Source organism: Chiloscyllium plagiosum, unplaced genomic scaffold (genome assembly GCF_037043375.1).
Source record: "Chiloscyllium plagiosum isolate Xiang-an unplaced genomic scaffold, Cpla_swu_hap1 HiC_scaffold_19, whole genome shotgun sequence".
Lineage (NCBI taxonomy): Eukaryota > Metazoa > Chordata > Chondrichthyes > Orectolobiformes > Hemiscylliidae > Chiloscyllium > Chiloscyllium plagiosum.
This window is the reverse complement of record NW_028270157.1, coordinates 70137358-70154230: the sequence shown is the minus strand read 5'-3', so window position 1 is coordinate 70154230 and position 16873 is coordinate 70137358. Positions and strand designations below refer to the sequence as shown.

Here is a 16873-nt window from a genome sequence, read left to right as displayed (position 1 = left end):
TGACCCGCCAAATGTTTTACTCACTACCCTATCCGATGAAGGAAAGCATGCCGTATGCCTTCTTGACCACTCTATCGACCTGCATTGCCACTGTCAGGGTATAATGGGCCTGAACACCCAGATCTCTCTGTACATAAGTTTTCCCCAGGGCTTTTTCATTTATCATATGGTTCACTCTTGAGTTGGATATTCCAAAATGCATCACCTCACATTTGCCCGTGTTGAACTCCATCTACCATTTCTCTGTCCAACTCTCCCATCTATCTATATTCTGCTTCATTCTCTGACAGTTCTCTTCACTGTCTGCTACTCCACCAAACTTCGTGTCATCTGCAAACGTGCTACTCAGACCACTTGTACCTTCTTCCAGATCATTTACGTATATCCAAACAGCAGCAATCCGAGCACGGATCCCTGTGGAACACCATTGGTCACAGTTCTCCACTTTGAGAAACTGCTTTCTACTATTACTCTGTCTCCTGTTGCCCAGCCAGTTCTCTCCATCTAGCTAGTGAATTCTGGACCCCTTTCGATTTTGCTTTCTCCATCAGCCTACCATGGGGAGCCTTATCAAATGCTTAAGATACCTACAGCCCTCCCCTAATCAAACTACTTTGTCACTTCCTCAAAGAATTCTATTAAGTTGGTATGACATGACCTTCCCTGCACAAAACCATGCTGCCTATCACTGATTTGCCCATTTTCTTCGAAATGTAAGTGTATCCCTTAGTTTAGCTAATTTGCTTTAAGTAATTTATGTGAAGTTATCTGTCCATCTCCAATTATTGCATTTCTTTTGTATTTGTTGCTGCATCTTTAATACTATGTCTCCCTGCCCTGCCCTGTCATGTTTAATTTTGATTATTGTTAATCAAATGTAATTTTAACCAATCTATTGTATTAGCTTTATTAATCCCCTGATTGAAATGATTGGTTTAATATAGTTTGTTGAGGTGCACACCTGTTTCCTCTTGGCTTATCTTTTATGCAAATGGTATAGACTTTCTCACTGCAGCTTGATTGAGGGTTTGGCTGGTAAGGTTGCAATTTGGAAATTCAAATCTCTTACCCTGAAAAAGTGGGCGTGAGAGTGTGAAGCTGTTGTAACTGGTGCAAGTGTACATCGCAATAATGAATAAGGGCAAGGAAGGTCAACTGGACCATTATATTTCATCTCCAGGCCAATCTTTACTCCTTCTTGTCCCTCTGACATACATTACAGAACTGAAGTACTGTATTGCAGCCATATAGCTATGAACTTCCTCAATTGCTGACATGGCCTTTACATTTTCATCACTTGACAAATCCTTGGTGGTATGTATTCAAGGAAACACCTTCCTATTTATTGAATGTGTACCTTAAAATACAATGATGTTTCTGTTGTGAAGTTGACTCTGTGATCTGAATGTTAATTATTGATGGGTTGAGTATGTCTACATTTTTCATCAATTGCAGCACTGACAGAGTTTACAGAGGCTGACGAGATGATTGCAAACATGGCCATTAGCCAGAATGCCTTCCTTTTCCTCACTGATGCTGTGGTGAGAGCTGAGGGTTTGCACCAAGATGAATTCTATATCCGTAGGATTCACAATCTAATCACAGATTTCTTGACATTGATGCCAATGAAGGTAAGTTGTAGAAGTTTATTCAACTGGTTCACGTCCGCGCATAGCCCCTGACAACTTGCTGCAAAAGTAAATTTCCTTTTGGGTGCCCTGACTTTGAATTTCTGTCCCTTGTATTCACCCTGTCGCTATGCTGAACACGAAACACCATTTCATCATTCAATTAGATCTGTTCCCAGGTCCAAATAAAACAAGAATATCTTCCTTTGACCTCTCCCATGGAGTGGAATAGAGATCCTTTGGACGAATTCATTTGAAAACACCAACTCATTTATGTTGTACCACTGCTATCTTCATGGTTCGTGTTGACCCCTCATTTAAAGAGGAGATTCTCTTCTCATTTTTGACTCCACAGCTTGCAAGTTCCTGTTTAAAAATCATAATTCCTATCAGTTTGATTTAATATGTTAAGATTTTTTTTGGTATGATGTAATGGGATACATTTGGATGAACTAAGTGGGTGAAGAGCCCGCTGATTTTGCTGAGATATTGGGCTCCAGGTGTCTCACGAAACTGGGAATAACTGTACGTCAAACTTGTGATTTATTATTGATCATGACATGTAAAAGCTATGTTTTCATTTTAAAGAGCATATTCTTGGAGATTGGCATATGCACATTCAATAAGTTTAACTCTGAACTAACAACTGTAGATGGAATTACATCTCATGTAAATGTTATCCTTGTGACTTTATACGGAACCATTTATTTGAACTCCGTATGTTTAATGGATATAAAAACTTGTCAGCTAATCAACCAGTAATAAATTCTTTTTTTTAAAAAGAACAAAAATAGCATTTATTTATGACAGTGGGGTCAACTTTGGTATTAACTGTTACTGGGTATACTAATGTCAGTGTAATATAGGTATACTCCCTTATTCCAGCACACTACTTGAGATCTGCTGTTCTGCTGACAAACACCTGAGTCGGGACTGAATTTTACTGATCAGAACCACGCTTGTGGTTATTCGTGTTAGACATTTTTCAGGAAGAAGTTTGTTCAGCAAATAAAAGCTTGGGAAACAAATCCTATAAAGCTAAGATCACCAAACCATCAAAACAATGTAATACTAGCTGGCACTTTAAGAAAATATTTTGGAGCCCATTGAATGGCGAAATGGGTTAACGCTTGAATGAAGAGTTAACAATGCATTGCAGAGCTTGTCCTTAGACAAGTTCTTGAAACTGTTGACCTCAAATACCAGGCTGTCTGGAAACAGGAGTCTAGTTCTTAATAAGTGGCTGATTATTATTGTGGTCTATGGAAAGCTTTTACAAGGAGATGCTGGCAGTTAATGTTTAAGTTGCAATTTGAAACTGAATCATGGCCCATCTTTGTACAGGTAGACAGTAAGGAACTATAGGTGGAAGAAAGAGGTGGAAGTGCCCTCTTTGTGAATCCTTTAATAGAGTCATACAGTAAGGAAATAGACCCTTCAGTCCAACTCATCTGTGCCGACCAGATGTCCCAATCTGACCTAGTCCCATTTGGCAACATTTAGCCCATATCTCTCTATTCATGTGACCATCCAGATGCCTTTTAAATTTTGTAATTGTTCTCACTTCCATCACTTCCTCTGGCAGCTTGTTCTATGCATATACCACCTTCTGTGTGAAAAAGTTACCCCTTAGGTCCTTTTAATCATTCCTTTCTCGCCTTAATCCAATCCCCTCTAGTTTTGGACTCACCCACCCTAGGAAAAAGACCTTGGCTGTTCAATCTTTCTATGTCCCTCATTATTTCATAAACCTCTATAAGGTTACCCCTTCGCCTCCAATGCTGCAGGGATAAAAGTCCCAGGCTATTCAACCTCTCCCTGTAGCTCAAACCCTCCAGTCTTGGTGACATCCTTATAAATCTCCTCTGCGTGCTCTCAGGGGAACAATATCCTTCATGTCGAGGGGCAACCAGAATTGGTGTTTGGCATTCTTCTCTTCATTCATCAGAACATTCAAATTTAGGAGTTGGGATGAAAAGTTGCAGCTGTATAGGACATTGGTGAGACCACGTTTAGAATACTGCTAACAATGTGTAAATGCCATTGTAATTGTTGAGGTGGTCGACCGCAAGGGAAATAGACAGGCACCTCCGTGGCCACAAACAACGCTCCAGGATGACATGCCAACCCCCAAACACCTGTGTCAAGGACACCTGGGAGGGCAAACAGTTAGCCATCAGGGCATACACAAGCACCAGTGAAGCAAGCAACAAAAGGGCGTGTGATTCCAAAAGCAGGCATAGGGAGCCAAAATGCAAATCAAAAAGACTTTAAAAAATTTTCTGTAATTATCTGTTGTTGTCATGATGGCGTGACTATTGATGTTCACTCTACCCCTACCCTGCACAGAACCGATTTTGATTGGGTCAACTTCAGGTGTATTTGATGATCCAGGCCGTATTTTAACATGAAAATGTCTCTTCTACCTTCACTTTTTTGGTTCAGTTCTTCATTTTAAAGTTTTGGCTCCAGATTGTATGTCAGATGAAATATATAATTGTTTTATCGAGATTGATATGAAATGTTGCACTGCACCGGAAAATGATACCTGTTGAGGAATTAATCTAGTTTGACAGGTTGAGAAGGAATAGGGAACGTTATTTTTAATGGAATAAGTTTGGGTTCAGACTGGATGTCAAGCCGTTCTATTTTCTTTGAGCAGATAGGAATAAACTTTTGTGTTGTTGCTTGCTAATGTGGTATGTGCTGAATCTCTGTATGCTTAACAGAGAGAGCTGGGCTACAACTTGGTCCGGTGCAGAGGCTCTATTATATGAATTAACATTTGTATCTGTGAGAGAGAGATGAATTTTGAGTTTCTTCCCCCTTTTTCTAGTCCTGTCTGTTCTTGCTCTGGTCGTTTTGCCTCACCCAGGAGATAACATTGTTGTGCCAGGCAAGAGAAAGTGCTAAATCTCTCAGTTCCCTGGCCATTGCAAGTGGCAGGCTTTGCACAGCTGCTGGTCTTTTGCTTCCCATCAATTTTGTAAGATAAATTGAGCAAAGACAACACCAGTGAGACTACTAACTTTCACTTCTCTTTGCAATCTAACCTACTGTATTAACAGGTTAAACAACTGCGGAACCGTGCAGATGAAGATGCCCGAATTATCCATATGAGTCTGCAGGTGGGCACTGAGCCACCTTCCACAGTACGCCGTGACCTCGAGCACTTAATGCTGTTGGTAAGATGAAACTTGATACCGCCCTGAACTTTGACTTGGAATGTACAGGCACCAAACTGGTACCTCAGTGAACGGCAACAACAACATGCATTTTTGCATTGTAGCATCTTTAGCATTGTAAAACAAAACAGTTGTCAGTAGTTCCATCAAAGATTGAACTAGATCCACATCAGTACACATTAAGATAAGTGACAAAAAGCTTGGTCAAAGAGGTGCATTTGAAGGCGTGTCTTCACAGACAACAGTGAGATTTAAGGAGTCTCAGAATTAAGGTGCAAACATGAGCACAAAATGAGGCAGCTTAAGAACACATCAATTGGTGTTGTTTTAAAAGAAAAAATACTACAGATGCTGTAGATCTGGACTAAAAGCAGAAAGTGCTTTATGACTTGTTAGTATGAAGAAAAATCATGTTGGACTTGAACTTTAACTTCTTTCCTGTGTTCCTGGATCTGCTGTATTTTCCCAGCGCTTCCTTTTTATAATAGTCATTATGATTTGATTGGTTCCTTCCAATGATTGTTTTTGACGCTGTATGTATGGAAACTGAGCCAGGTTATGCTCCCCCACAGAGTCTGATAGCGTTTTGGGAAAAAAGAAGAACGAAGGGCTGTGTGTGCCAACTTATGGAGCGAAAGGATTGATAGGAAGAAAAATTGAAGAGCAGTTTTTAATCTGTTTATGACTTGGTGAACATTCCTGAAACCAGAACAACTCCACTTTTTAATTTCTGCTGCTAACTTGTATTGAATGTTGAGTGCAGGGAAGATTTCCCCAAATTTACAAAGCAGACTTTGCATTTTAAATGGGTGAATACATATGACCATTTTGCAGATTGAGTGTGTTGTATCAACGCATGCTGGCCCACTCTTCTACAAGTAGATCACTGAGGGCCTCCAGTGGCAGAAAGTAAGTTGTGCTTTATGAGAATAGATAACTAGCGAAAGGGTCTGCATTCTTGAAAACCATTCAATCCATGTGCACATTTTGGAGGTTCACCAAGTAGTGGATTTGAAACTGCATATTTGAAGTGGTTATACATATAGTTTTGATGCTTATGTTGATTTCTATGATGCCTTATCACATCTCAACCTCTCAAATAAGTTAATTGAGATATAATTTTTATGTGATTCAACTTTTGACAGATTGGAGAGTTGTACCAGAAGGATCCCTTCAGACTAGAGCTCGCCCTTGAATATTGGTGTCCATCAGAACCAGTTCAAACTACAAGCATGACTGGTTCATTCTCCGGTTTGACCCGCCATAGGCCCCCACAACGCCAGGTATGTTTCCAGTGATTTCAACCAAGCTGCACAACTGAGATCATAGACCTTTGCTGGCTCAAGGTCGAAGGGCTTTGGATCATGAGTGAGGTGATCTGAAATAGCCAAATTAAACGGGAAAACATGTTTCAGGGACTGTTGTCTATTCCTGTTCCAGTATACTGATTTCAGCAATATACCTAAGTGTTTTGCTGAGCTTTTTGTTATTGCAACTTCAACTTAGTTGGGTGTCTTCAGTTTAGTAGCTGTCAGCTTGTAGCTGACAAATCTGTCCTTTTGGAAAAAGCCTTTAATTTCTTTTTACTTTGCAGGTTGTTCTGTCTAAGTTTGTGAGGCAGATGGGAGACATGCTACCCCCATCTCTGTACTTGCCCTATCTTCAGATGCTACGTGGACTAGCCAATGGACCACACTGTGCACACTACTGCTTCAGTCTGCTCAAAGTCAATGGCAGCAGTCATGGTGAGTTTTTTCCTGTGCAAATGCAAGCTGTACCATTATTAAACTTGAAATCATTTAATCTCTTTAATATTAAAAGACATGAAAATTCATTTGAAGTGTCCTTGATGTTCAGAATTGAGTAACGATGGTACATGAAAATGAATTCAAAAGGCAGGGATATGCATTGCCAGTAATAATGGATAAACGTGTTACTCAGTGTTGCATATTATCTTGCGGCTAGATTTGATATCTGACCTGATGTCAGGTTTGTACCAGTTGGCCTTTGTACCAAGGAAAAATCAGCGAGTGTTTTCCTTGACTACTAGTATAGCTTCTTTTTTTTGTCATTTACTTGTTCACGAGATGTGGGTATTGCTGGCTGGCCAGGTTTTCTTTCCATCTCTGATTGCTTTTGAAGATACTGGTAAGCTCCCACCTTAAATCACTGCAGTCTATGTGGTTAAGAGGACACAGTGCAGTTAGGAAAGGAGTGCCAAGATTTTGACCCAGTGACCGCTGAGGAACTTTTCCTCTGGTCAGTGACTTAATCAGATATTGTGGATGTAAAAATAATTGGGAAAACAGCTGTACAGAAGAGTCATTGAGTCATAGAGATGTACAGCACGGAAACAGACCCTTCGGTCCAAATCGTCCATGCTGACCAGATATCCCAACCCAATCTAGTCCCGCTGCCAGCACTCGGCCATATCCCTCCATACCTTTCTTCTTCTTATACCTATCCAGATGCCTTTTAAATGTTGCAATTGTACTAGCCTACACCACCACCTCTGGCAGTTCATTCCATATACGCACCAACCTCTGCTTGAAAGTTGCCAGTTAAGTCTCTTTTATATAATACCCCCCTCCCCCACCCTTAAACATTTGCCATCTAGTTCTGGACTCCCCCACTCCAGGGAAAAGACTTTGTCTATTTATCCTATCCATACCCCTTGTGATTTTAGGTCACCCTTCAGCCTCCAATGATCCAGGGAAAACAGCCCTGGTCTATTCAGCCACTCCATATAGTGGCTCAAATCCTCCAACCCTGGCAATATCCGTGTAAATCTTTTCTGAACCCTTTCAAGTTCCGCAACATCCTTCTGATAGGAAGGAGACCAGAACTGCACGCAATATTCCAAAAGTGGCCTTACCAATGTCCTGGATGTGGGTATTGCTGGCTGGCCAGGTTTTCTTTCCATCTCTGATTGCTTTTGAAGATACTGGTAAGCTCCCACCTTAAATCACTGCAGTCTATGTGGTTAAGAGGACACAGTGCAGTTAGGAAAGGAGTGCCAAGATTTTGACCCAGTGACCGCTGAGGAACTTTTCCTCTGGTCAGTGACTTAATCAGATATTGTGGATGTAAAAATAATTGGGAAAACAGCTGTACAGAAGAGTCATTGAGTCATAGAGATGTACAGCACGGAAACAGACCCTTCGGTCCAAATCGTCCATGCTGACCAGATATCCCAACCCAATCTAGTCCCGCTGCCAGCACTCGGCCATATCCCTCCATACCTTTCTTCTTCTTATACCTATCCAGATGCCTTTTAAATGTTGCAATTGTACTAGCCTACACCACCACCTCTGGCAGTTCATTCCATATACGCACCAACCTCTGCTTGAAAGTTGCCAGTTAAGTCTCTTTTATATAATACCCCCCTCCCCCACCCTTAAACATTTGCCATCTAGTTCTGGACTCCCCCACTCCAGGGAAAAGACTTTGTCTATTTATCCTATCCATACCCCTTGTGATTTTAGGTCACCCTTCAGCCTCCAATGATCCAGGGAAAACAGCCCTGGTCTATTCAGCCACTCCATATAGTGGCTCAAATCCTCCAACCCTGGCAATATCCGTGTAAATCTTTTCTGAACCCTTTCAAGTTCCGCAACATCCTTCTGATAGGAAGGAGACCAGAACTGCACGCAATATTCCAAAAGTGGCCTTACCAATGTCCTGTACAGCTGCAACATGACCTCCCAATTCCTTTACTCAATGCTCTGACCAATAAAGGAAAGCATAACAAACGCCTTCTTCACTATTCTATCTAGCTGCGACTCTACTTTCAAGGAGCTTTGAATCTGCACTCCAAGGTCTCTTTGTTCAGCAACACTCCCCAGGACCTTACCATTAAGTGTATAAGTCCTGCTAATACTTTCTGTCCCAAAATGCAGCACCTCGCATTTATCTAAATTAAATTCCATCTGCCACTTCTCAGCCCATTGGCCCATCTGATCAAGATCCCATTGTCATCTGAGGTAACCCTCTTCACTGTCCACTACACGTCCAATGTTGGCGTCATCTGCAAACTTACTAGCTATAGCTCTTATGTTCACGTCACTTGAGTGAATATTTAGTGAGTTCAGGGTGAAGATCCACAGTCAAACAGTCCACAGACTGTCAGCGTCTAATTTCACATGGGAGTGCTGGAGTTATTCCAATAAAAACACATTTCCCAATGGGGGAGACAGGTCTGCATTTTTCATTTTTTAAAAGCAGCACTCATGTTTTGTGCATTGTATTCGCAAAGAATAGTTGCAACACGCAAACTATTGCTTGTGTCAAGATTAATACTGACACTCCACGCAAAGCTCTTTGAATTGCCCAGTGAATAGTCAGGAGTAGGGAGAGGACATCCATGCCTGGTGACCCCAGGTTTAAACTCTAGTGGATGATGAGCTTCTTGATTGCAACTGGAGCTTCATATTTGGTTCTGTGCCTCTGGGCTTTGGGTAGAAAGCACTAAGATTTGAAAACTCTGATTAGAAAATGAAAACATTAGGTGCACCTGATGTAGAGATGGGGCCACAGTAAAGAATAGATAACAATACAGGCATAGAATGTGAGCAAGAAAAAGAATAATAGTAGGCAAAGATGTTCTTCAACTCATGAGTCAGTTGAGTGCACAGAAGCCTCTAAGGCTGATACAAACAATATTTATCTATTCAGGTGTTTTCATTAAAACAGAGAAAAGACCCAAAACTAAGTTTATTTTTTGAACAAAGGGAGAGAACGTGCACACCAGATAGAGAATCCCATGTGGCTTGTAGATGAGTGAGATGTGTACCACTGTTTTCCAGAAATTTACAACTTGAAGTGCAAATGTGCAAGCTTCTGCATGGAGAATTGATGTAAAGTTTGAAGGGGCTGGTTTATCAAGCACGACTACATTACTCACAGGATGGACATAATACAAACTGGCTCATGCAGCAAAAAGTTTTTAATTCCCAAGTGAGACCCTTTATAAAAGAGGGGTCAGGTGACCACTAGGTTTCAAGCTACATCTTTAGCAAAGTTTATCTGTGAAGCTTAGGACTCTTCCATGCACTGAGGGATTCATAATTCCAGGCTTCACCTTTTCACTTCGTCAGAATGCTATGCTCAACATTTCACGTGCCTGCTAAACTAATGAGCAGCAAAATACAAAAATGCCAGGAGCAGAAGGGCAATTCAGAATTCAATGTGCTGAGTCCAGCTAAAGTACCAAGAAACATGCATAACATATGACATTTAGGGTGGATTGCTTTATTTTGGTGTGGTTGCCCCAAACTCTGATTTGCATAGAGCACTGCAGTTTATTTTTCAGTTAATGCAAGAGCTGTGGCAAATAGCAAAATTTGCTGCACAATTATCGCAGTCTTTAGGAAGGGTGTGATAGCATTATTCACGAGTATGAACATCTGAACTATTCGTGTCTGCCGTTTCGGTCCACTACTTAAACCTTGATATACCCATCTCCTTCCACAAAGGCAAAATTCCTAAAACTATGTTTTAGAGCAATTGTAGATACATTTCCATATTGGGCTGAGTCTACAGTAAAAATTCACATTTCAATAAGCATGTAATTAGCTAAAGTTCAAAAACTATGTAGCAAACTACCTGTGAAAAGGGAACATGTAGTTAAATAGAAGATCGCTTGTTCACTTTTTACGTGTACTATTTAATTCAGTGCCACTTAGATATCAGAAAAATATAAAAATGCAAAATGAAAATTTGTGGAGAAGTTAGAATCAAGTCCATATGGATGTTTCTTTTGGAAACTATTGTCATTAGTACTCTTTCCCAAGAACATGTTAAAGCTTTGGAAACCAGGCAAATCCACAAGGAACAAAACCAGGAGAACAGTGTAGTAGATATAATGAAAAAGCAATTTGTGTGTGTATTTTAATATGGTAAAACAAAATACATGTTGGAAACAACAACACACCATTGTAACCCTGCTCATGAATGGTGTCACAAGACCTACATTGAACTGAACAGTTTAAAATCAAATCAGCTGTAGAGGTGCAGCACACCCACAGTACCACCCTGGACTGTCACCTCGACAAGACCTTTGACTCTTTAGAATGGGATTTTAATCAATTATATTCTAAGTCAGGTACAAGGAATGCTGTCACTGAGCTAAATGTATTAAATCTAAAGCTAAGGAAACCCAAATAGACAAACAAGTTCCATTATCTGCATATATACCTCATAAAATAACAAATATAAATGTGGCATTCTTTACATACGGAAAAACATTACAATTAACAATGTTTGAATTTGGTCCAACTTCTCAACTGATCAAAACGTGTGCAGGATAGATTTATTGATGCAGACTAAAATTTAATGAAGCTTGTGGCAAGTGACATGAATAGTAAAATATAAAAGTCAATGTAATTATCCACTAGACATTATTTACAGTGAAACCCAAAAGCAGCAAAAGTAAAGCGAGACACTTAAACGAGTATGAGTATCAAATGATTAATTGAAGTATAAAAAATATTCTTTACTATAACAAATTATTTTTAATGGATTTTTCTACAGTGCTTACAATGCACCTGGAATTTCATCAGAAATCACACAAGGCCTTCAAAAAGACAGCCCATGATAAAAAGAGCAACTTTAAATTTGTGAATGAAAATCAAGCACTATTATCACATTTGTGCCCTTGGGCCATTTCATAGCAATGAGTAGTTTTTTTTTAATATACAAATGCAGCAGCACATGAGCACAGCAAAATCTAAATGAGGCTCGTAACCTTTCTTTGGCTGATATCAGAAGGGATGGCTATTGACCCTGGTCTCAGAAAAACTTCACTGCTTATCAAATTGTGCCAGAGTTTTATTAAAAGTATACATCCATGCAGCAGACAGAGGCTTAGTTGAAATCCTTATCGAAATGATGATATCTCTGACAATGTCGCATCACCGGATACTGCACTGAAATATCAGCCGAAATTGTGTCCTGGAAGCTCTTGGAGCAAGAACTGACAACAGCAGGAGCAAAGTCAAGATGGCATTGTTATACAGCTCAGTCATCAAAATAAACTCCCGTGTTAAGGCTGTTCAGTTTAAAGATTTGCAAGTGGGTTTAGGAGATATATTTAAGACCTTAAAGTGATAGAAGTGATAAATTCTTTCCATCTGCTTAACTTATTTTGGATTTAAAACAATAGAAGAATTAAAAGGGTATAATATATAAAGTGATTAGAAATATAAAGAAGGTACGCTCACCCTGAATAATTGAAACCTTGAAAAGGCAATTTAACACTGTTTGGGGACTAATTTTCAGCATTATGGGGAGGAAACTGAGGCATGGGGCTAAATTGGAAAGCTTGTTCCAAGACCTGGCACAGGCATAATGGGCTCAATGACCGGCCACTTTTGTACTTTTACATTCAGTGGTTATTTATTTAGTTGATGTTCTTGACTCAAACGTATTAAACACTTACTTTCCCACATCACTAAATGTCTGTGGTTATTTTGTTTATTAAATACTTTGTTTGCAGATTGTCCTAACTCTCAGATTACTTAAAATCTTTCCTATTTTTCCTTCAGAAATCTGCTAATTACAACTGACCAGTCAAATTCTGACCATGGTAGTTAATATTTATTAAGGGTTCCACTCACAGTTGCTAGAAATTCTCAGTTCAGGAATTTAGCTGTTGAGAGAGAACCAAACTTGATATTTGACATTGATCTCTCATCAGAACTGGAAAGTGGTTGATTTGAAAAGTTCAAGGTGGGTCAAATCGGATGGCACGGTAGCTCAGTGGTTAGCACTGTTGCCTTGCTGCACTAGGGACCTGAGTTTGATTCCACCCGAAGGTGTCTGTCTGTTTGCATGTTTTCCTCATGTCAGCACGGGTTTTCTCCCACAGTTCAAAGGTGTGCATGTTAGGTTGATTCACCATGGTAAAAATGCAAGATTATGGGGAGAGGGGGGGTTGGGTCTGGGTGGAATGTTTTTTAGATGCTGAGTCCAAACTCGATTGGCAGAATGGCCTGCTTCCAGACTGTAGGGATTTCATGATTCTATGAAAAGGTTAAAGGGGAACCAAGTTCAAAAAAGGGCTGTCTTTGATCAGGAAAGCCAGACTGATTAAATGTCAAATGTATGATGGTGCAACGCTAAAGGAGAATGGAACAAGAAAAGAAACCAAAGATAGTTCTATCAGATGCTGCCCAAGAAAAGGGTATCGTGGCTATGAGTTGAAATTATTAAAATTTTGATCCAGAAGACTCCAAAGCAGAGAGATGGAATGCCTTTTCTCAGGCTCTTATGAACTGTTTATTTGAAGAGAGTAGGCATCAGAGGACAGAGTTTCTGAGCAGGTGAAGAATTAAAATGACAGAATATTGGAAATTTGGGGTCAAGCCTGTGGACTTGGGGTGCTTGCTTTGTGAAACAATCTATAGTAGATCTCCTCATTGTGAAACCAGCTATGTTATGGGCAGCAAATATAGTGTAATCATTTGAAAGAAGTACAAATAAATTGTTTTGCTGATGAGGAATGTCTTGAATCTATGGAGTCACAACCTCGTATATTGAGGGACAGTTGGATGATGAAGAAAAAGGAAGAGTTCAAATGACATTTTTTAAGATTAAATCTTCGTTGTTGTTCCTTGCAGTAGAGAATATCCAGGTAGTCGGAGGCAACCCTGTATCATGGGAACATTTCTTCCACTCACTGATGCTGTACCATGAGCACCTAAGAAGAGATATTCCAAGCACAGACACCATTCAGTACAGACACATGCCTTTGAGAGGCATAACACAACGTGAAATGGATGGCCTCATCGCCTTCCTTCAACTTACAGGCAGCATCGTCAAATGGGTAATGTACCTTGTCCTTGATATCTCCCATCGAGAGCAATGAAAACCAATTTCTTTCTTTCTTCTTTGGATCAGATGCAGTCTGGCCATTATTTTTCTCCACCCATCCCAGTGATTAATGAAAAACAGGCCACAGGTAGCTGCCTGTCCTTGGTAAGGTCAATTATCTCAGTGCAGATTGGGCCCAGCTTTTCACTGACCAAGCCATCCTGTTGGCTTGACAGTTTCTTAATCTGTGTTCACAAAATGTGATACTGAACTAATTCACAAAAACACATAAAAAAGACCATTTTGATGCTGACAACAGTAATAATATACTAGTATAAGAAAACAACTTATTCATGATAAAAAGCTGTGAAACATTCTGTGCTAATTTTAGTATTATACCTAGTTCTGTTTTCTACTTTATCTTGCTACAAGTGAACTCTGATTCTCTGTGCTTGTTCAGAGAAATTTATACAATGTTTATAAATTCAGTTCTACTTTTGGATCCTGGAGATGCAGCCCAACGTTGTTCAAAAGTGGGTTCCAAATGACTGTAAACCAGTTCCATACTGGTTTAAAGCAAGTTCAAGTTCCACGGGTGAAATGCTTGCATTTAGCTCATTAATGTGCCTAACAATGTGACTCTACACCATTGACACAAGTCACCAGTAATGAGGTGCAAGTCGCATCGAAACTTGCATCTGCCAATAATTTTATAATCCATTGATTTTGCTGTGTCTGGGTATTTAATGTGAAAAATGTCAGCTGATTTAATTGTAGCTTCAGCAAGCACAAGCAGTACAAGTGTGCTTTGCTTGTAAAATCTAACTGATTTGAGAATAGTGTGTTAGTAAGGGAAAATTTGCAATTACATTGCATGAAGTAGGTAATGAAAAAACTTGTACTTGCTTTCATGGGATGAAGACACCACTTGGGTTTCGTAGTAATCTATACCACTCAAGTAGGCTCCCTCTTGTATTCACTAGCTGAAGGTTTCTTGGAAGCAAACCGTATTAAAGGAAGTAATTTGGATTATTGTATCTTTACAATCTCCTTGAAAGAGCTATCCAGTTAATTTAACTCCCCTGTTCTACCCACATAACTGTCTGGCTTTTCAGTTTTCTTTTCATTCATTCATGGGATGTACACTGGCGGAGGTGGTAGTGACTGCCACCTTGAGCCTCTGCAGGCCTTTGGATTCGTAGGCACCCACTGTGCTGATGAGAAGGGAGTTTCAGGATTTTGACCCAGCAACAGTAAAGAAATAGTTCTAATCAGAATGGTGAGTGGCTGGAGGGCAGCCTGCAGGTCATGTGATAGTGTTGTGGTGTTTCCATACATCTGTAGCTGTTGCTCTTCTCCATTGTAGATTATGTGGGATTGAGAAGTGCTTTTGGAGGAGCTTTGGTAAGTTGCAGCAGTGCATCTTGTGGATGGTGTGCACTAGCTGTACATCAGTTTTTTTTTTAATGAGCTCGTGGGATGTCAGCATCACCTGCGTTGTGGGTTGGCCAGTATTTGTTGCTTTACCAAGTTGCTCTTGAGAATGGTTGATGAGATATGGTTAAAAGAATGAATGTTGACCGTCATGGATTGGATGCTCTTTGAGCAGAATGCTTTGTCCTGGATAGTGTCCAGCTGCTTCAGTGTTGATGGAACCGCACGTGGGCAGTATTTTATCACTTTCCTTATTTATGCTTTGTAAATAGTGAACGGGTTTTAGGGAGGTAGGAAGTAAGTTACGTGCTGTGGAATTCCGTCCTTTTGCAGCTAGCAATTTATGTGACTATTCAATTTCAGTCTTTGTTCAGTGGTAACCTCTCAGGACATTGATAATGGTTTATTCAGCAATGGTACAGCATGGAGGATGGTGAGGTTCTGTTGCTGGAGGTCGCAATGTTTGGCACTTGTGTGCCATCAATGTTGCTTGCCACTTGTCGACCCAAACCTGGATTTTGTCCAGGAAGTGCTGGATTTATACAGGTAGCAGCAACTGACTACTATCAAAGTCAGTACCTGAGATTTGGTTCAAGCAAATCTGGAGAAGACCTTGAGCTTAAGTAGATGGCAGATGTTGAATGGTAACTGGGACCTTAGGTACGAGATGTTTGTCAGGGAATGGCCAGAGTTTGAATCTGGTTTGGAGGGTGTTTTCTGGGAAAATGAATTTTGCTGTTAATGCTACAGCAAGAAGATTTGAAAGCTCCCTGCCTAACTTCCCATCAGCAGCTCTTTGAAGCTCAGAGAATAGAAAACTGAGTTATAAGCATTATTGCTTTTGTCTGGGTGACTGAAAAGCTGACCTTGATTGACATCTTCAAAAAATCAACAGCAAAACTATCAGCAATGCATATGTGGAAACCACTTTTTTTCATGTTTAAAACACAAACTGGTGTCTGGAATTGAGTATTCACAAATTCTTATTACGAACCATTGGGCTCAATTTTGAGCATCTTTGAAGGCTTTCATTTTACTGTGTTGTGAATGCAAAGGAAGAAAGGCCAATTTAATTCATTTGCTTGTCTCTGTCAAAACTAAAATGGCTTGGTTAGGAATATGACATGTTCTCGAGCACGTGACCTCAGACCCATTGCTGCAGTGTTGTCAGGACCCAAGGCTTTTGCTGTATTCAGTGCCTTAAGCCACTTTCTTGGTACCACAAAGAGTGAATTGAATTGGTTGAAGACTGGTGTCTGTAATGTCAGAGATCTCCAGAGGAAGACGAGATGGAGCATCCATTTGGAACTTCTGGCTGAAGTTGAAAGCAAAAAGACTTCATTTATTGCTCATGCAGAAATGGCTGCTGGTCTGTATTTTTTCCAGTACTAAAGTAGGAAAATAAAAAATGAACTTTATGGTGTGAAGCACTGAGAGCTGTGGTCCAGGGTGTGATTTCTGTTCTCCTGTTGGCTGAGCTATCAGAGTAACTCTGGAAAGAACCATCATTGGCCTCAGCCTCCCAGTTCTGATGTCACTTCCATGCTGTGTGTGCACTTGTGTTGGTCAAGACTCACATCAAGCTTGGCTCAAAATCCCTCTATTGTATCGTCAGTTAAAACTTGCAATTTAGCCTTGCACTTGAATAATCATCATATGAGGATGACTGGTGTCTGACTGGTCTCTAGCAGTTTCTTAGGGGAGTGGGTCTGGATAGGGGAGGAGAGCCATAGTATACAAAGGCCCTTCTGATGCTTAAATTGCTTTACTTTGGGGGCAATTCAGAAGCAGAGGTTAATATTCTGAAGATATGGG

General features: G+C 40.2%; 1 protein-coding gene across 2 annotated transcripts in view; it reads left to right on the top strand.

Moving 5' to 3' along the window:
* The window catches only part of nup205 (nucleoporin 205), a 110350-nt gene that overhangs the window by 19589 nt on the left and 73888 nt on the right, over positions 1-16873 (top strand). For both annotated transcript variants that reach the window (XR_015760504.1, XM_043708929.2), the window contains exons 8-12: positions 1456-1631; positions 4697-4813; positions 5959-6096; positions 6408-6558; positions 13432-13637. Coding sequence is in view for 1 of the 2 variants with exons in the window: in XM_043708929.2 (XP_043564864.1) it covers positions 1456-1631; positions 4697-4813; positions 5959-6096; positions 6408-6558; positions 13432-13637 (788 nt within the window). In the remaining variant the exon portion in view is untranslated. The remainder of the gene's footprint in view (positions 1-1455; positions 1632-4696; positions 4814-5958; positions 6097-6407; positions 6559-13431; positions 13638-16873) is intronic.